The following is a 22,297-nucleotide window of genomic DNA, read 5'->3' on the forward strand; positions in this document are numbered from 1 at the left end:
ACCGCTAATCTTTCTTCGTGTATTCGTTCTACTTCTTTGCGGATCTTTCGGCACATAGCTACTATACTTAGTAGTTTATCATGTCTCCCCTCTGATATATTCCGACTCCATGTTTTAAGAATTCGCATTTCTTCCGGATTTACCCCTGGTCGGTCTTGATTTCTGATCACACAATTTATGAGGAAACGTAACAGTTCCCCCTGTATCTCCACTTTCTGGTACTCCATGGCTCTATTAATACTTTCTGAATCTCGCCCTGACTGGACAAAGTGATATATATTTTCTAAATGTGTAGTCATTCCTGGTAGCCTCCCTAAATATATTGCAGCTCGTCGGATACGTAATGATGCCAGCAGCATTTCATCCTCTTTGCCGGGCACAGGGTCATATCTACAATCTACTAGAAGTTCCTTAAGCATGTCGGGAGTTACTAGTTTGGGCGTACGTTGGTGGGCTAATTCTTGAAAGGAAAGTTTATTTACTCTGGGTGGCGTGGAAAAAATGTTTGTTGTACCTCCTGTAGCACCGCCTGGGGTGCTGGATGTGAAAGGATTCGTTGAACGTGATATAGCAACCATAGGTGTGGGTACAGCTGTAGAAACAGATGTGCTTGCCGGAACTTGTGTCGGAGTTTGTTGTTGCGGAGGTACAGACGGAGGGTCTTGGCGTTGAACCCCCTCAGCAGGCGGTCTATGTGGTGCAGTATTAGCATACTCGGGAGCTGCGTCGTCTAAATAAGAGGAAAGGAAAACATCTTCTGCGGTTCTGGGATGCCCTTTGGGATGTGCTTTTATCGGAAACAATGGAGGTGGCAAGTCTTTGGGTATCTCCAGAGTAGCCTTAGGTAACCCTTCGGCCAGAAGAGGATACATACCATTCATAAGGGCATTTCTTTGTCTGTCTACTTGTTCTGATTTTGCTCGGGTACCTTCTTCAATTAATAGATTTTCTCGGACTTTATTTGAATTCTCCTTACTCTTCTCTTCCTGTCTGCGTGCTTTTTCTGTACGTCTATACGATTCTTTACGCCATAATTCAATGGCATCTTTCTGTGATTGTCTAGCTTTCTTTTTCCATAATTCTTCCTCTACTTTCATGATGCAATCTGCATCCCAGGTCCCAGTTGCGGGCCACCTCTGACTTTCTGGTAATTCCTTGGTGTAGTCTACCCATAAATCAAGAAATAATATGGCGTCTAGGCCATGTTTATGATACATGAAGTACCCTGGAGTGTCCCTAGGAGGAATGGGAACAGCTTCTTCGAGTACCCCTTTTCTAGTTTTGATCTGTCTTAATTTCGAAAAGAGCGGCATATTGAGAACTGATCTGATACCTAATTTTGAACACGTTTAATACAACAAAACACAATAATGAACAGTCATTCACACCACAATATGCAGAACGTATTTAAAACATTTAACATTTAACATTTAATGAACAACAATGATGGCCATTTAGGGATCTAGTCACTAAGCATAATACTCGGCACTAACTAGGTATTCTGAATTATATACTAGACATACTAGATATACTGCTAAACAGTACAGATACACTGCTGAAACAGTGCAGACCGGATTTGTGTACCCAAACCCGTCTTGACCGGCACAACCTATGTGCACGTCAGAACGCCTCCCCGGCAATGGTACTCACCGGGTAGCTCGGAACGGAAGGCCTCGGAACTGAACTTGAACTGAACTTGGACCGGACTGGACTCGACTCGAAACTTCGGAACTTCGGAACTTGGTGGGCCTCTGTATACCTCGGATCTTGCTCTCTCAGCTAGGCTCTGGTCGGGATACTTCGCACTTCTCACCGCCTCGTCTGGGTGTTGATCGCAGCCTCAGTTACCCCCGCTCGGCAGGAGGGAGATACAGGAAATCCTGTGGGTACGCGTTGTTGTCCTTCCAGCTGTGGCAGGAGACCGGGCCTGCAACGCACCTCCGGCGCGTGAGATGAGAAAGTGTCCCTGTTCGGGCGCCATATATGTGGTAAATAATTTAATTACCGGTACTTAATTTAATGCGGAAAATTAATAAGAATAGCTCAATAAAATAAGAGGCAGAATCCGTGGTATTAGAGATTCGGAACGGGCTTTATTCCTATACAAAGGAACATAATTCGAATTATGGGCCTTCTATTCCATCACCACGAAAGTTCAGGAAGGAAGGAACAATACATTATTGACAGGTAATCATTTTTATAGAAGAGGCATTACAGTGAAACAGATGCAGGAGGCGTAACAGTTGATAACAGAGATAAAGGCATACATGCGTAACTAAAATGGGTGTAACTGGGCGTAACTAAAGAACGTCATTAGGTATGATGTCACAAATGGGTGGTTCCATGAAAGAATTTTGCAATGTCAGCAAAAATACTTGGCAGAGATGCGCGCGCAGCAGCATGACGTGTGATTTGACGTGCAACTAGGGGGAGAAAGGGACTTGACATTTAGCTCTACATGTGGAGACAAAAGTCTGGGGTTATGTCAACCTAATCCCAAATCATATCTAATATCCTATGTTTAAAGAACTGTGTTATCCAAAAAGAGAGGTCTCTTAGGATAGAATCTTATTCTATACTGACTATACTGACTGTTAGTGCGTGTACAAGCGTCTAAGTGTCTACACTAGATGCGAGGGGGTAGGAATATTCCATGGTAACAGGGCTATGAATTACTTGCATGAGGGCAGCGAGGCCTGGCCCTTTGCACGGTAGCTGGAGGAATGTTTACCTAAACTACTAGACAGGAATGCATCGGATGAGGAGCGAAGGAGATAATCTCGAAGGTGAAATACAGTTTTTGGCAGGCGACGGGCTGGATCAGGCACCGTTAGCCGCGCAGGGAGTAAGACAAAGTTCATGGTCACAGATGCAGGCTCAGACTGGAGCTTTCAGAGGCAGAAGGCAAGAAAAGGCTTGGTGGCAGAATCAGGGCCTACTCGCCTGGACTGTAAAATGGGATAAATGAACCATATAAAGCCGGTGGCCTTTCATACTTAGGAATAGAATATCCGGCCCATTCATGGCGGATCTGAAAGAGGACATGTTGACGGTGGACGCACATGTATTTGCGTCTTCATAACTGGAACTGGAGGGAACATACATGTACTTGTGACTTATACATGAAACCGTTGGGGTCCAAGATAGGGGACATAACCGACCATAAAAATCCATATTTCCACAACACATTGACTCCTGCAATGAAGCCAAAAGGGATCTTCCTGACAAAATCAAAAATTAGACACAAAAGAGTTCCTCATCTTTAAAAGAACTGCCCACATCTTCCCTTCATTGATGCACCTACAGTGATGTCAAGTAGATGATCAAATTCAAAGCCCCTTGGATCTTGTGCACAAGATACAGCACATCACACAAGTATTTGCCTCAATTTATTTGCCCATATCATCTAATCAGGTGTCTGTGGTTAGCTTCTTAAAATCATGAGTAACTGTATACCTGACGTATGTCTCTCACGTTTGTGGCCTTTAGAATGTAGCACAATTATTTGAAGACCTACATCTCTTGCCAAGCATGTGGTCTGAAATCTGTTTGCCTTCCATCTATGCTGCTCCATCTCCCTCCTGCAGTCCTCTCTCTATTAGTACTTCAAATCAACCACCTAAGGTACAAGTGGTGTTCAAAACCAATAAATAATATAAATAAATTTGGCAAATATGAGTAAAATGGGCAAGCGACTCAAGGAGGTGGTATGGCATAATATCATTGAGAAAAATATTGAGTGACTTAATCAGAATGTCTTAAATATTGTTTACAATTATATGGTCAATTGGGTGCAGAGTTTTGATTATTACCACCAATGGGGAAATATTTGTGCAGCAGGATAACAACAAAAGAGAGTGAGAAGAGAGCCCGCTCACCTTCTCTCATAAATACAAACAAAAAAGAATAGTGAACACATTACCATATTATGTGTGTGTGTGTGTGCTTGAGATGTCATTCACACATCCGTGTGAAAAAAAGTTTAAGTTTTCCTAAAAGACCCCTCACCCACCAAAGTAGTTGGTGGCATGCTTCATCACTGAGGTCCCACCTGAAACACTTAGCAAATCAAGGGTGTGCTACCTTGCCTGATTACGGCACAGCAGTTTTGTTTGATGATTCTTAAGAGAAAAAAAGAGGTGATTTAAAATGGACTCCATGTTACCACCCAATAAGGCCTGTTTAATAGTGCTAACCTAGGGCAATTTTGAAAGCAGTGGTAGATGTGCTTCGAGAAAGCAACAAACTCTCACATTCTCGGTCTTGGTCAACATGTTTCAGCCATAATGTCTAAATGCCCTTTGGGTCAGCATGGCTTTCTTCAGTACCAGTATCGCATGTGGGTTGTGACATGCGACATTCAATTCATAGCTTCTAACTTACTGACATGTGAAGGACATCACTGGCAGACAAACAGAGTATGGTAGTGTGCTTGCTTTTCCGTGTTGAGTAATATTTTTGCACACAATATTTAGGACGGACATTTAGAGAGGCACTATTTACTGCACAATATATTGGTACCGTACCCTCAAGGGTACATACTAAGGAGCGTTTAGGTTGCCAAGGGAGTCCCTCAGCCAGTCCTCACACAAAAGAGGCACGATTGGCGGGGCTAAGAAAATATCAATAGTGCTTTCACAGAATATGGGAATGGGACTAGTAATTTCCTTCCTACACATCTCCCACCTCCACTCCAATGGCCATACACATATCACACTAAAAAAGAAAACTTTTAATAAGGAATCACATGGTTATGTACATCAAGTAATTACATATGTTTACAGTTCATCTTGCATTTGCAGTGAAATATATATCACAAATGAATTTAGATGTTTGCTCAGAATTGCTTTTTTTTCAATAATTGTAGGAAACACTGTGTTCCATGTACTGACTCTGCAGCCAGATAAAAAAATTGTCTGCCGCATGTATGACTTGATAATAGGACTTGTGCCAGAAAAGACTTGCCAGATTGTGGAAAGGCTTAAAAACAATGATGGCTTCACCCCACTGAAGACAGCAGCTCACGAAGGAGATATCACTGTGAGTGTCCAACATCCGTTCGTTCTTGCAATTAAATAATGTATGATAAACTGAAAAATGTCACTGTATCGTGTATTGCTGCAAGCTCCTTTAAGTGTTTCACTAATGAGACAAGATTGTTTAGTAGGGCAGCAAGCTCACGTGACATAGTTGATTGTGTTTGTCATTTAATTTCAATTGATGTTATGTGAACATAGTTGATGATCTCTGAGGGGAGCAATGGGAACGTTTCTACATTTGCTTTTAAGTTATTGAACTCCACACATATTTGGATTTGTTTATTTAAATTTACAATTCATAAAAGATTTTTAAAAAATGAAAGAGATGACATAAAATAAGTTAGACCACAAAATAAATTGCACTAAGCTTAGTTATTAAAGAAAGTTGCCAGGATAAAACATTGTGTCCAGAGTACAGATCCATCACAAGCAATTACGTTACAGCAACATTAAACGTTACGTTAAGGTGACAGCGCTATACAAGTATATGGTGTACAAGAAGTAAAGATAAACTGGCATAACTACAAATAATTGATCCCCGTTGACAGACATCCAGGTCCAACAACATGACGCAGAATAACCATTTATAAGTTAGTGAGTAGTTTGGCAGAGACATGCAGCACAGCTGTGTCCACTGCACATGCGCGCAGACCAACAACAAATAGTCAGGGAAGCATAGTTCAGAACGATGCCCCATCTGAAAGACCTTACATTCTCTACATGATAGGAGAAAAATGTGTTCTACATCCTTGTTGCATTAATGTTCTGTTGCAAGCTGTTATAAAAAAAAAAAAGAAAAAAGAATTTTGTTTCTATGGATACATATTGATATGTACGACCTGTCTATTGATCTAAAAACAAGAGAAAAAATGGAAGAGGGGCAAGATACCCCTGCACAGTAATGTAACTCCTGAATGGATGTGTACTACATATAATGTGAAAAGCAATAAACAAATTCAAACAAAAAAATAACTACAAATAATTGATTTCCAATAATAACTTCAGAATTACAGACCAGCACATAGAGAAGCATTAATAATTAAACTGAACATGCAATATATACTTATCAAATGTAAGCACAGCAAGGTAGACATGAAAAAGTCTGATTTACTGAATAGAAGTTAACTTAGGGTAGCTGTCTGATTTGGGTATGTTGATTAACACATGAAAGAACAGCGAGACTGCATGCTGTTTGCAATGATTGAATGGTTATAGCCATTGACAGGACAGCATGAGTGTGCCCAAGGAGACCCAGAGGAGTGGATATTTGCACAATCACAATCGGTACGTGGAGCCTACTTGCTATGAAGTGACTTATAGCTATAGGTATGAAATGTCAGAAAAAAACAAAAAGAATCATGGATGGTTCTGATTAATCATGTAAAGGTGGCAGAGAGGACAATTTCCTCTTGTAGACAAGAGAGAGACAGTCTGAGAGCAGTCTTGAAAGAGTGTTCTCTACAAACTCTTGAGAGCAAGCAGAAAGTTGTAGAGCAGGCTACTAAGTTGTTGAAAACAAAGTTATAATAGTACTTTCTTAATGAATATGTACAGTGAGATGGGGAGCTGGAAAATTCATGGTGGATCCTTTTGAGGGATAGTTCTATAACATATTAATTTATGTAGCGAAGTTGGCATCCTTACAAAGTTCCGTAAAAAGCACGTGGTGGACCATGTTTTGAGAAAGATGCATTAATGCTTGGGCAAGGGTGGATATGGTGGAGAGGATATATATTCCCAAAGGTTTTCTATTGGAGTGGTGAGTGCTGATAAGACATTGATTCTTGAGTAGTATGATGACATAAAACCCATAGAGTAAGTAACTGGTACTAAATGTAATGCTCCTGAACACCAGACAGTGGTGGGAGTAGATGGAAATTGAGTCACATAAAGATAATTGAAAAAGTTACCGAAGTGGTTTGGAAAGGTAGAGGAGGGCAATATCTAGTATGGTCTGAGGTTAGGGGCAAGTGAAGGTCAGAGATCAGTTGTGAAATTGCTACCCTTGCCTTGTTCAGTTACTTCCTAACAGAACTCAGGGTGTGTCTCTAGTACCCTATTTCCTCATTACTACAACTGGTGTGCATTTTCATAAGAATAAGGAGTCTCACTACCACTCACATTATTCACTGTCTACAAGCACTACAGCAGCTGCTTCAGTTTTTTCAGTCTTACATGATTTAGTTACTTGATAATCGAGCTCAGATTGTCTCTCTAGCACTTTATTTCCGTTACTGGATTCTAGTAATGATTCAGTTAAGGTGCACAGAAGTGAAAAGATTAAGATCCGCTGGTGTGGTATTTTGTGGCAGGAGCTTGTGTCATTGATTCATTGACTAGTGACTGTTTAGAGTACAGTGTTGTCCAAGGATGCTGTGTTTTTCTTTGTAGAACTAAGACAGCCCATTTGAGGAGGCACTGCTCAGTGCAGAATATGATTTTCTTATGCACCAGTTAGAAGATATTCAACAGTCTTAGTGGGAGGTTTATACAATAATCTAATCATGTGCAATTATTTTTTTTTCACAGATGTTTAATTACTTTGTGAAAAGGCAAAAGAAGGTCTACTGGAAAATGGGAACCATTTCCTATTGCATATATGACCTAACACACATTGACACCTTGTCAGATCCGAATTCCGTGTTGGACATCATCACTTCTAGTAGAAAACCACAGGTAGCTATTTCATATATGGCCACTTCTGATGTGCAGGTTGGAAAATTTACAAAGTGAGAGCATTGGCATTGTTTGCTGTACGAAAGCTGGTCAGATAGAAATTTACAAATATTTCCATGCTATATGTTCAAATTGGCAATCACATGATAACATTCTAGATCTGTTAGCATATATCCCTTGTCTTGGTATAAAGATTTCACAAGCAGTAGTGTTCAAAAAGGACTCAATTTAGAAGTATGACAGAGCGTAGAGAAAATTACTACCTCCAAAAGATGGGAATGTGTAATCTGAATATATATTTATATATCTCCCGCAGGAGTAAAGGTCCCACGGGAGTGAGCACTCTGATTGGCTGTCCGCAACATTAAAGGAACTGTTGGCACAGTCATTACTGGACTTCCAGGTGTTAGTCACTTGTACTAAAATTGAATGAAAAACAATACCCTACCCCCAGGCCTTGTGTGAGGGACCATAAAAAGGGTCCCAATTTTTTTTTACATGTGTTTATGCTGCGATTACAAGGTAGTCCAAAATAGATCACTGCAAAAAAAAAACCACAAAATGGCAGGTGCCATATTTTTATTGCTTAAATGACCCCCGGGATGGCATGCATGTCCCCCATTCCTGAGCAGAATACGGCACCAGGGACCCCATTACCAAGGGCTGTTTCCTTTTTAATGGGGAGGGGGCAATCAGCTTCCCTCACAGAGCCCCCTGGACCCCATCCCAAACGGCTGGATTATTTTTAAATTGAAAGGGGGCATGTGGCCACCTCCTCCCAAACCCTTTACATTACTGGTGATCCAATCCCATGGAGCCAATTTGTTTAAGGGGAGATAGGCATGCCCACCCCTCCCAGAGCCACTCATGTGCCCTAATCCATCGGGCCATATTTGCTTTTAATGGGGGACAACGAGCCTCCCTCCCTGTGTCAGCACCAGCCCCGGGGACCCCATCCCCAGGGACCTGATACTGTACAGTGTCCAAGGGAGTCCACCCCTGGGACACTGTAGTTCCCTGACTTGGAAAGTGCGGGCGTGGTAACTCAATTTGCTCCCTTCTGGTGGGAGCAGTTACAAGATGCTGATCCCATGAAGGTGGGTGCCTGTTTCTGCCAGCACCAAGTATAGCCTAGCTGGGGTGTCAACAGGGGCCACAGGGTGTAGGGGGGCCTTGGGACTTCCCCTGCAGACTCCACTGGCTACTGCATTGTGGGTTCCCTGGGTGAACACCGGGGCACCTACCAACACTTAAAATGTTCATCTCCCACAAGGGGAGCTGGCTGGGGCTACAGGGGCCTTGGAGCCCCAACCATGGCCTCCAATGACACCTTGATAGTGGGTGCCCCAGGTGGGCACCGGTGAACCCACCATCACTTATAAAGTGGACAGCTCCTGCAAGGGGAGCCGGATGAGGCCACATCGGCCCTGGAACACCCCCACAGCCAACAACTAACTATGGAGCTGTGGGTGCGTCAGTTGAGCATCCACTTAATAACAAGCATGCCGGCTCCTGCCGGCAGACACAATGTTGTCAGCTGGGGAACCGACTGGTGCTTCGGGGGCCCTGGAACTCCCCTGGCGGATCCCAACTTAAATTAAACGTGCAGGTGTCCTGGGTGAGCACCTGGACACCCACAAAAATATTAGAAACCCCCCAAAAAATGAATAACAAATGAGAGGCAGCAGGTGTCCATTTATTATTCACTGCTCATTGAAGGCACTCCCCATAATGCCCTGTGAGTACTATTTCTATTTTTTTTTAGCTTGGTGATGTTACTAGAAGGAAAGGGGGTATCACCAAGCACTTTTTTATGTTGTGGGGGATGCAGGGAGTGAAGCCGCCTCCTAGCAATATATTTTTTTTAAAGCCAGTAAGTCTTCTGGGTCATTAAATCCATGACCCCAGGAGAAATTACCATATTTAAAAAAAACACACTTTTAGCTGGATCTTTAAGCTCTATAGCTGGAGTGCATGGTTTCCTAATGATTGTGTTTAAGGTTGAATTGTGTTGGCTGAACTGTGTAAAAAGAAAGACTCAGAGTCAGGTTGATTTTCTTTCTTCAAAATGTCTGTCTTTCTTTTAACATTAATTGGCCCATAAAATGTGACTATAAAATCTGTGTTACAAGAAAATCCTACAAACATGTTGATATTTTTCTTAATTAAAACTTTTTTTTTTAAAATAATAATCACGGTTATTAAACATTGAGTGTGTGATTTACTAAAATATACATTTGCTTAAAAATATTGGTGATTTTTGGACAAAGATGGTAGATCTTATATATATATATATATATATTTATTATTGAAGCGCTGCAATTCATGCTGTAAATAAAGACTTCATCTCCCATGATGCAACACATTCTCATTCAGAGTTGCCTATTTAGGCAGGTGATCGCGCATAATTAATTGGTAGGTGGAGCCATCTTAGCGCTTTCCGGCTGCATTCTGTTGATAAAGAGGTGAACTTGAAACGCGTCTGGTGTGTGGCCGAATGGAACATTATTGGTGACCTTGACTGTTCATACCTGTGATTTGGCTTTGGGGGAGCCTCTCGCTGCTCGAGTGCGGTTCGTCCGAGGGACACTCCCCATCGAGCTTCATATAATTAGCGGCCGTCCTGCCGCTGAACCTGCACCACCCCTAACTGGGAGGCCACGCAGCTCTTGGATGTCAGAGCTACATTGTGGGGCAGCGAAAAGAGGATGAGAACAGCAAGGAAGCACCGGGGCTCATGCAGAGCCTTTTTACCATTTATTATTGAAGCGCTGCAATTCATGCTGTAAATAAAGACTTCATCTCCCATGATGCAACACCTTCTCATTCAGAGTTGCCTATTTAGGCAGGTGATCGCGCATAATTAATTGGTAGGTGGAGCCATCTTAGCGCTTTCCGGCTGCATGCTGTTGATAAAGAGGTGAACTTGAAACGCGTCTGGTGTGTGGCCGAATGGAACATTATTGGTGACCTTGACTGTTCATACCTGTGATTTGGCTTTGGGGGAGCCTCTCGCTGCTCGAGTGCGGTTCGTCCGAGGGACACTCCCCATCGAGCTTCATATAATTAGCGGCCGTCCTGCCGCTGAACCTGCACCACCCCTAACTGGGAGGCCACGCAGCTCTTGGATGTCAGAGCTACATTGTGGGGCAGCGAAAAGAGGATGAGAACAGCAAGGAAGCACCGGGGCTCATGCAGAGCCTTTTTACCATTTATTATTGAAGCGCTGCAATTCATGCTGTAAATAAAGACTTCATCTTCCATGATGCAACACCTTCTCATTCAGAGTTGCCTATTTAGGCAGGTGATCGCGCATAATTAATTGGTAGGTGGAGCCATCTTAGCGCTTTCCGGCTGCATGCTGTTGATAAAGAGGTGAACTTGAAACGCGTCTGGTGTGTGGCCGAATGGAACATTATTGGTGACCTTGACTGTTCATACCTGTGATTTGGCTTTGGGGGAGCCTCTCGCTGCTCGAGTGCGGTTCGTCCGAGGGACACTCCCCATCGAGCTTCATATAATTAGCGGCCGTCCTGCCGCTGAACCTGCACCACCCCTAACTGGGAGGCCACGCAGCTCTTGGATGTCAGAGCTACATTGTGGGGCAGCGAAAAGAGGATGAGAACAGCAAGGAAGCACCGGGGCTCATGCAGAGCCTTTTTACCATTTATTATTGAAGCGCTGCAATTCATGCTGTAAATAAAGACTTCATCTCCCATGATGCAACCCCTTCTCATTCAGAGTTGCCTATTTAGGCAGGTGATCGCGCATAATTAATTGGTAGGTGGAGCCATCTTAGCGCTTTCCGGCTGCATGCTGTTGATAAAGAGGTGAACTTGAAACGCGTCTGGTGTGTGGCCGAATGGAACATTATTGGTGACCTTGACTGTTCATACCTGTGATTTGGCTTTGGGGGAGCCTCTCGCTGCTCGAGTGCGGTTCGTCTGAGGGACACTCCCCATCGAGCTTCATATAATTAGCGGCCGTCCTGCCGCTGAACCTGCACCACCCCTAACTGGGAGGCCACGCAGCTCTTGGATGTCAGAGCTACATTGTGGGGCAGCGAAAAGAGGATGAGAACAGCAAGGAAGCACCGGGGCTCATGCAGAGCCTTTTTACCATTTATTATTGAAGCGCTGCAATTCATGCTGTAAATAAAGACTTCATCTCCCATGATGCAACACCTTCTCATTCAGAGTTGACTATTTAGGCAGGTGATCGCGCATAATTAATTGGTAGGTGGAGCCATCTTAGCGCTTTCCGGCTGCATGCTGTTGATAAAGAGGTGAACTTGAAACGCGTCTGGTGTGTGGCCGAATGGAACATTATTGGTGACCTTGACTGTTCATACCTGTGATTTGGCTTTGGGGGAGCCTCTCGCTGCTCGAGTGCGGTTCGTCCCAGGGACACTCCCCATCGAGCTTCATATAATTAGCGGCCGTCCTGCCGCTGAACCTGCACCACCCCTAACTGGGAGGCCACGCAGCTCTTGGATGTCAGAGCTACATTGTGGGGCAGCGAAAAGAGGATGAGAACAGCAAGGAAGCACCGGGGCTCATGCAGAGCCTTTTTACCATTTATTATTGAAGCGCTGCAATTCATGCTGTAAATAAAGACTTCATCTCCCATGATGCAACACCTTCTCATTCAGAGTTGCCTATTTAGGCAGGTGATCGCGCATAATTAATTGGTAGGTGGAGCCATCTTAGCGCTTTCCTGCTGCATGCTGTTGATAAAGAGGTGAACTTGAAACGCGTCTGGTGTGTGGCCGAATGGAACATTATTGGTGACCTTGACTGTTCATACCTGTGATTTGGCTTTGGGGGAGCCTCTCGCTGCTCGAGTGCGGTTCGTCCGAGGGACACTCCCCATCGAGCTTCATATATATATATATATATATATATATATATATATATATATATATATTCACCAAATATGCCCTGCATATGAGGACGCACTCCTCCAGCCAGTGATTTGACAAAACCTTTATTTCAAAGGGAACAGGGTTACTTTTCTGTTTGTTTCCGTCCCGCTGCCTGACGCGTTTCAGAGCAATAGTGCTCCTTCCTCAGAGGCAGTTTGCTGGCACACCTCATTCGTGGCATCCACACAGTTCCCTGCTGCATTCCTCATTTCTATCGGCCTCCGGTGTGCCGACCCGTCTTTTTTAACAGTTTTGTTCCGGTGCAGCATGGTACTTGTGGTTTATTTATCACGCCAAAATTATTACCTCCAGTGGTTTGTGTGTCTTAGCAAACATTGAAGAGACCAATGACAGCCCTCCAGTGGGCTACAGGAAAATGAGGAATGCAGCAGGGAACTGTGTGGATGCCACGAATGAGGTGTGCCAGCAAACTGCCTCTGAGGAAGGAGCACTATTGCTCTGAAACGCGTCAGGCAGCGGGACGGAAACAAACAGAAAAGTAACCCTGTTCCCTTTGAAATAAAGGTTTTGTCAAATCACTGGCTGGAGGAGTGCGTCTTCATATGCAGGGCATATTTGGTGAACATTTACATACGGCAGGCTCAGCCGTCGGAGTTCGCACCGCCCTCTGAATTCAATGAGGGATCGTCCTACCTGAACCCTTCAGTAATCTGTGACGGCGCAGCTGGTTTTAAAATTGATGGAACAGGTTTCCTTTCCTGTAGCCCACTGGAGGGCTGTCATTGGTCTCTTCAATGTTTGCTAAGACACACAAACCACTGGAGGTAATAATTTTGGCGTGATAAATAAACCACAAGTACCATGCTGCACCTGAACAAAACTGTTAAAAAAGACGGGTCGGCACACCGGAGGCCGATAAAAATGAGGAATGCAGCAGGGAACTGTGTGGATGCCACGAATGAGGTGTGCCAGCAAACTGCCTCTGAGGAAGGAGCACTATTGCTCTGAAACGCGTCAGGCAGCGGGACGGAAACAAACGGAAAAGTAACCCTGTTCCCTTTGAAATAAAGGTTTTGTCAAATCACTGGCTGGAGGAGTGCGTCTTCATATGCAGGGCATATTTGGTGAATGAATATATATATATATATATATATATGCAACACCATACACTTCTCCTCCAGGAAGTATATATATATATATATATATACTCACCCCCTTATTAAAGCCAGTAGGCCCTTTTTTATTTTTTGGGTGTTGTGACTCTTTGACAAAGTCAGTAAGTCTGCCTGATTGTGGCTGGGACAGCCAAGACCAACCTCATGCTGCGTTTGGCGCAGGGGTACTTGTAAGGGGTTGGGTGGCCAACCCCATGCTGCGCACTCCTGAAGGCCGTGCACAGCGGGGGTAGGGTGCTCACTGGGAGCTGGCCCTGCGGCATGAGGTTAATTATTTGTGAGGGCTTGGACGAAGGGCCATGCATTCAACCCTACACAGTGAACGGCCAAAGGCAGTTTTGGGTTGGCTTTAAGTTTGGTAATAAAATATTACTTTCTGTTGAAAAAAAACCACCAAATTCACTGAAAAAAACAATACTTAAAGTGACGTTATTGTTAGGAATTGTAATTCTATCTTACTTTACATTTGAAAAAAAACAACCTTAAAAATGTACTGGATAAAAAACAAAGGTTATAGGAATGTATGGATAGATGAAAATTTTAGTTTGAACGTAAAGTTTTGAACTAAAAAAAAACTGGAATTCACCCGTTATAGTTTCCTCAAGCAGCTATAACCCTAAAGTAACAATGATTCGCACCCTTGCCATGCACTCCTAATTACCACTCACATCTCACGCCTAGCAACCCCAGGGTAGTAGAGTGCTCTATAAATTAATTTTCATTTCATTTCCCATTACATCACACATTACACGATCTATGACATCATTGATAACATGACTGCAACATGTGAAATTACACAATTGATGAAAAGACTGCACATAGCGGGTCCGTGAGGTATAATTACTTTAGGGCACAAGTTATAGCTACTTGAGATAACTATAACTGGTGAATTTGAGTCACCAATTATAGTTTGTTAAAAATGGTATGTTTTAACTCACATTTTCAGCTAACTATAACATGCCTTTAACCTTTGTTTTTTCAGTGTTTCTCCGCCATATATATATACACACACATACACACACACACACGCGCGCACACACCCACACACACACACACACACACACACCCATCCACCCATCAATCCACCCACCCCTCCCCCCCAATACATAATAGGTAAACGGTTTTTTTAAATGGTCAGTGAAATACTGGACTATACGATTTGGTGTTATGAGTAAATAGAAGGATTATACAATTCTGTGGATTCAGAATTTACCACATAATCCCACACTCATTGGCAGCGTTAAAGCTTTGCAGTCTTTTAAAGACTGTTTGCATGAGGATGAAGCCAATATGTCACTCATTACTAAGAAATCATTTCAGATTGTTTTCTATTTACTGAAAAAACACAATTAGAGTTTCTCGTGGTTCACCGAATTCGAAGATGAAAAGTGCTTGAAATTTGTCAGCTTTTTGCAGTAAAAGCACCCAAACATTTTACGTTTGGGTGCTTTTATTGCATAAAGTGCAGTGGTATTAAACATGTAACCATGCAACATGGAAAAGGTGGCAGCCCCAAACCACTCTCCAGAGCTTTTCTATTTTCAGGGCTGCTAGAGTTATGCAGCATAGAGGACCAAAATACGCAGCAAGATAATCAAAAATTATGCAGTAAGAATTGAAAATATTGTGGCATATTCTCTTGCAGTATTCATTCCATTCCCTTGACTGAGACACAACATTTATTTTGACAACTGCAAATTATGTGGCAAATTAGATGGAAAATGCGACAAATTCATAACAGCTCATTAAACACTGCTGCCACCAAATCTCATAAATCAACTGGTGCTCACCAAAACCCATTTTTTTAAATCAACAATTTATTAAAGAAAGATAAACAAACACTAAACATCCAATCAATGTCAATTGTTAGCTGCCTTTTACAGAAAACAGCATTTTCAAGCTAACTGACATAAAATAAATAAACCAGTAATATAAAAAATACATAACGGATACTATGTTTCATGTGGTTGTATAATGCCATCTCAGTGTTCCTGCAACATTTAATTGACTACTCAACCTTCAGTATGTGAAGCTATAAAAAAAGTGTTAACCCTCTAAAGTGCCATCAGTATCTTTTTTAATGCTAATACCTCAAATGCTACTGAAGGAATTTACATAAATAAACCAAAAGCACGTTTTCTGAGTAAAGCTCTACTTTAATGCAAAGTTTAGTGTAGATCCATTCAGCAATTTCTGTTGTAGACATAAACTAATTTTCCTGGTGAAACTAAAATGGGATGCAACAACTTAGCTGACCATACTAGTGATTTAAATAATGTGTGAGTTAGATGTATATTACAAAGTGGCTGTCTTCACTGTGTAGTTTAGTCATGTCAGAGTTTCCATAAGAAAGGCATGCTTTTTATTTCTCAGTCGCCGACTCCTGAAAAAAACAGTACCCACAAAAACAGGCATGATGGGCACACCCTGATCCCAAGGACATGCCAAGGGGCCATCAAGAAGGGTTGTGTGCCAACAGAGGGTTATAATTAGGGTTTGCCTGAGAGGAGGGCCTGCCCCAACCGCTCGCTGCATATGTCCGAATCCAAATATAATCACTGGAGGAGTGATACCAAGGAGCAATATATCTCTAATAATGGTGGGAAATACTGTGCTTGCACCCTAGGGTCGCTGACGTAAAAGGTAGACGACATAGGGGCCGATTACAATGCCGTAGGGAACGGCTCGGACCCTTCGTCGAAGCCATTCCTACTGCATCGTAATCAGCAGTTTGGATTCCTTCTGACTGGCCCATTTGGATCGAATCGATCGGAAATTAATCCAAACTGGATTTCCAAATGGCTTCCGATGGGCTCGGTGAGCCCGTCTGCCATTCAGTAAGCCTCCTTCAATCCCAAGGGCGGCTCTTTCCGTTCGAGGGATTACAATGTCGGATTCCGACAGCCTTTCTGTGCTGGCCTTACTGACACAGAAAGACTGTTGGAAGTCCACTTTGGGGGTACTCCAGCAGGGCCCCATGGGTGCAAGGCCTCCAGATGGTGGCCGAGTGGGCACCTATGGTGTCCCCCTGTTGATCCCTGCACCCCGTGGCAGGCACCTTGAGGTGCCTGCCACGGTGTGCAGGGATCAACAGCACCTCTTCTTTTTACATGAGAGCATGCATTCCAGTTGGCATGCATACCCCCATTGTAAAGAATAGGACTGTGACCGAACAGTTTTCAGTCGCATCTTAATTGCTGGGTTGGGACTGCCAAGAGGAGGTCGGTCGGTCCCAGTATCGTCCGACATCGAAATAGGGCCCATAGTGTTTATATAGCAAACCCACTATGGTTCATACGACTCAGAGAGATATGCCAGATGCAAATGCCCGTCCTCCAGCTGTGAGTAGCAGTGATAAAGGAATTAATAAGGATGGGATTAACTCAATATGGAACTGAGTACCTGTAATGGTAATATTGGAAGGAACACAAAGTAGGCAGCTTGCATGCCTGGACATGACCTAGACTTATGACACCAAGTAATTGTATTTTTACCAATCAGAACAGAAATGCAGTAAACTTGCAAAGTTGTCAAATTAGTGTCTGCAAAGAACTAAATAATATTGATAAATGTACTAATGCAAAAAAAAAAAGAACATTGTTGAAATTAGGCATAAGATGTAATGACAGAGATGAGGAGCAACCAACAGGTGACATAAGCTGCTAACTAAACCAAATGTTGACTGTTTTTGCTATACAGGTCACACAAGTGGCATATTCAAAGTTCGATAAAGCAAAGAGTGTCCTTGATCAATGGTGTTTTAAACATTTGAACCACAACCTCAGTAACCAAGATGTACATCGTAACACGGGATTTATCTTTCTGATCCTAAACAATGTTTACAAAGGTTGGAGAGCAACAGATGTTCACAGGATGAGAAGTACCATGGCAAGAATAAAGGATCCAAAACACCTGGATCAAATGTGTAGAATGTTGCTGAACGGGAGATTCTGCAGGGTGTGCAGGCTGCGAAAGTAAAAGAAGTGGCACATAGTGAGCCATCAATGCTGCCACTAAATCCACAGGGTACTACACTCAATAATCAAGAGCATAATCTTGTGCAAATATTTCATATTATAAAAAGACAGAGTGGAAACAATCCAAGTGCACCAAGGTGAAACTTGATCATGCCAAAACTCTGAAAGCTATGCATGTTATTGCTGATGGTGTAGGTACAATTCTTTTTTGAATTACAGAGTTGTAGCAATGAATGGCTGAGAATAAAGAGACAGTCTAAAAAAAGTTAAGACTGCGTGGAAGAACATAGTCACATTGTGAAAGGCAAAATTGAAGTTGTAGAGAACTGACAGGATTGGGCCAATCTATGCATCCTTTGAACCAAGGAGGGTCTACAAAGACACACACTTTTGTAGTGGGTGTGTTTCAGCAAACATTTCTGGACCTACCAGACTGGGATTGGGATTCATGAATTCATTGAGCACATTGTTTTCCTTTTCGTAGAGCTCGGTCATACGAGAGACAACCAAGGATTATAGTGTGCAAAATGTATTTCTAAGACTAGTAATATTTGTCAGAACAAAACTAAATACGCCCATCACAGTTGGTAACATCAATTTATTTGTAAGATCTGACATTAGCCATTCGACAATTAAACACTGGTGGAAGCTGCGGAAATGTATAACACCACTTGGGAGAACCATCAGGGCTAACCATAATCGGGGATGGTAAAACTAATGTATGCAATGAGAAGCATGTGGCTAAATATCTGATCTCACAATGGTCTAGCAAGTCAAAATCCAATCCAAATACTCACACTCTGCAGAATCGCAATTTGAACGCTCTCGCTGGGGGCTCAAGTCACACTTTGGGTGATGTAATATGATGTGGAGTGATCTTGTAATCAACTCAAGGGGCGGCAGTATAGATTATTATTGATGGCACATGGTTCATGTAGGAATGATGTTAGCAAGGTCTACAGGGAGGATATGCATTGAGTCTACGGAGTTATATAAATATTCTGATTTATAAAACATATATGGACTGACAGGGGTACTGAGGTGCTATGGCCATATAGTGCTGTCCTACCACAAAAGCAAATAGGTTGATTTTTCCTGAGGGGTTTGGGCTCACTACACTCAGCAGAAAATCAGATATATTAGTAGAGCCCACAAAGGTGGGGCGAGGGTGAACGGTGTGGAAAAGAGAAAAGAGGTAGAAGATGAAGATAAAACACAGAGGTGAAGATAGAATTCAGATATATGATTGTTTTACTATACTTAGACAAATGCAGTCACCAGAGAATAAAAATGCACAGATGTTATGTGTTGATATAGATTGTCTATTCTATAATAATTAACAATGTGTGTGGTTTGAATAACCCCTACAAACACAGGTTGGTTTGTGAAATATTAACTATGTATTAACCACGGATAATACATAAGATAGAAGCACATATCATATACAAAGACAGCAATTTAGTGAAGCAGATAAATTACAATTTACTGTCTTGCACTACCCAACAGGTATCCACAATGGAGGTTGCAATATCAGACCTTGAAACTGGAGGTATACAACTGTAAAGAAATGTCATCAAAAGGCATGGATAAAGGGTCATAATTCAAATCATGCTAAAACAGCAGACGTGTACTATTTATCTGGTTTATGGACCATAACTCCTAACCCTTATATATTTGATTCTCTTCCACAGCATTAATAGATTTTAATCATCATCAGTTGCTTTATTTCGATAACTTGTATCATAAAAGCCTTGTGCAACGTTTTTACAGTGAATAAAAAGGAATAAATTGATACAAATATTCGGTTGATACATAATTGAACTGGAGAGCGTGCTTACACGGTATTTTTAGACTTGATGTTGCACCACAAAACATAAAAACAGTTATCTAAAAAGCTGTACAGATGAGATTATACAAATTCTTACCTAAAATAATACATGGATTAAAAACGGATATTTAAAAAAAATAAAAAAAATATGACAATGCAACCCAGCGGGCTTATATGAAGTGCCAGTGCTTTTATATTCTAAAAGGCTTTCTTGGGTTAAGGTGATGTCCTGGTGTGGCCTACAGTATTAAGGCTTCCCTCACAAGGCTTTTTGCCTGACTGTTTAGGGATAGCTTAAGATTTAGTTACCCCACAAGTAGAAAGCTCTTTATTCAGGTTTCGGTATATGCAGAGCAACCCGGGGGCCTCCAGTGTCACCCTAAGCGTAACATTAAACACCCCTCGCAAGGCTTTTTGCCTGACAATCAAATCATAGCTTAGAAACGTAGCCACCCCACAGACAAAGAGTACACTTGGGTCGGTTTTCAGAATGCGCAAAGCAGCCCGATGGTTGTGGATGCCCATGTTTCTGCATATCGGTTTTAAACATCTAGACCTCGCCATGTTGTAGGCTGGCCAGGCAAACATAACATGGGCAACACACTCCAACAGGGCTCTGCAGTAGGGGCAACCTTCTATTGTATGCTTGGGTGAACACCCCTTTGATGTTAGTGCATGGACTGGGAGTGTGCCAAGCCTAAATTGGATACACAAAGCCCTATCTCGTGGGACCTGGATTATATCCAGGTAAGGCTTGAGGCTTCTTGTCTTGTAATGAAGGAATTCTTCCGTTAGCCTCCCCGCGTTGGGCCTGCTGAGTTCCTGGCTGTGCATCCAATCCCAGTATTTGCGCTTGATCTCTACCTTGCTTGGGGTTTTTTGGGTATCCCATGAATCTTTAAGGCCCAGTAATGTCATCGTTTTTCTAACGTTTGATATCCATTTGACCCTGTGATCCACATCTAGGTTCATCACCCCTGTTAGCGCTGCAGCATATTTGGTGAGCTCTGGGTACGCCTTAGGTGTGCCAGAAGAGCAATGGGCATAGCTTAGCAATATCTCTAAACGGCTGCCTGCCCATGTCTTGCATTGGGGTTGTTAGTGGGATGTTACGGGGGAGCATCACCAAGTCCCTCAAAATCTTGCGCTCAGATCTTCTGATGTCATCTACATTGTCAACCCCCATAGCTCGGCTCCATACAGAGCTGGGCTAACTGCCTTAGCATCGTAGACTACGAGGGCCTGGGCCACTGGCCTACTATACGAGGAACGATGTTCTTTGTTTAGTGCCCTGACCACACGTTTGCGGTTCATAAGCATTTTGGCTAAATGGGACCACCAGAGCATTTTATCTGAGAGATTGATGCCAAGATAGTCGAAGGTATTGACTCTCTCCAAGAGGCTGCCATTCAACATAGTTATTCCTAAAGGATTTGTGGGGGTTGAAGACCATGAGCTTTGTTTTAGAGGTGTTGATGACTAAACCCCCAGAGTCACAAAAAGATTGATATCTGTTCATTAGTTTTTGTAGCCCGGCTGGAGTCTTATACACAAGCAAGGTGTCATCAGCAAATAGGCTTGGGGCATCAGCAGGATCTTCTTGAAGGAAACTCACCACCCCATTCACATATAAAGAGAACAGGGTGGGGGCCATGACGCAACCCCGGCGGACTCCTCTGCCAACAGGAATCTGTTCCGTCACCTGGCGTAGGGTCCCCCATCTCACCTGAGCAGTTTCCCTCATGAGGGCGGATCAATAGATTAAGGATTAGGGAAGGGATGCCCATATCTTTAAGGGTCTGCCACAGCCTGATCCTAGGTACCAGATCGAAGGCAGTCTTCGAGTCAATCAATGCAAGGTAGAGACTGCCCTTGCCAATTACCACAACTTTCCAGTATATAAGGAGTAGCCTAAATACATGGTTGATCATGCCAGTACTGGCCCTAAAGCCAGTCTGGTATTGGGAGAGGACATCTTCCTCTTCTGACCACGTTTGGATACTCTGTAGGAGCACCCTACCTAACACCTTTTGCATTGCGTCGATCAGACTTATTGTCCTGTAGTTTGAAGGGTCTTCTCTGGCACCCTTTTTGTAGATCAGGACCACCTCTGTGCCTTTCCAGGATTCTGGCACTGGGCAACCACAGGCTATAGCATTAATCAGTAGCTGGATGTACCGTGACCAACTACTGGGGTCAGTGAGAAATAAATCTCCGGGGAGGCCGTCTGGTCCGGGAGCTTTGGCGGGGACGATCCTCTTTATCGCTACTTCTATTTCAGCCAAAGAGAAGGGTTCCCCAGCATTTCCTGCTGGAGGGATGTCTATGGGGCCGCTTGACTCCTCCAGACATCCGTCCTCTGTAGCAGAATACAGTTTCTCAAAATGGTCATGCCAATCTTGGCTTGTGATGTGATTGGGAGAAGTGCCTAATTCCTTGCTATTGCCCCGGTTCACTAATGTCCAAAATTGGTTGGTGTTCTTTGCGAGGCTGGCATTCTTCAATTCCTGCCAGTGTGATTCATCCCACTCGATCTTTGCTTGTCGCAGGGCAGCACTATAGTCCTTTCTTGCTGTCTTGACCAAAGGACAGTTCTTACTTCTGATTGCTAGGGCCTGACTTTTAAGCCTGCAGTCCTTGGTGTACCATGGGTGCTGACTTTTTTGAGGCATGGACGGTTTGCTGTGCTTGCTAGGTGCTTGAAAGTAAGAGCTGAA

The 22,297-nt window shown here is 43.1% G+C and overlaps 1 protein-coding gene across 1 annotated transcript in view; it reads left to right on the forward strand.

The window, feature by feature from the left end:
- Nucleotides 1-22,297, forward strand: part of LOC146785832 (transient receptor potential cation channel subfamily V member 6-like) — a 304,076-nt gene that overhangs the window by 166,383 nt on the left and 115,396 nt on the right. Inside the window, exons 9-10 of the mRNA XM_085635166.1 lie at nt 4,868-5,040; nt 7,569-7,715. Of these exons, the coding sequence (XP_085491292.1) occupies nt 4,868-5,040; nt 7,569-7,715 (320 nt within the window). The remainder of the gene's footprint in view (nt 1-4,867; nt 5,041-7,568; nt 7,716-22,297) is intronic.

Source organism: Triturus cristatus, chromosome 11 (genome assembly GCF_964204655.1).
Source record: "Triturus cristatus chromosome 11, aTriCri1.1, whole genome shotgun sequence".
NCBI classification, from domain to species: domain Eukaryota; kingdom Metazoa; phylum Chordata; class Amphibia; order Caudata; family Salamandridae; genus Triturus; species Triturus cristatus.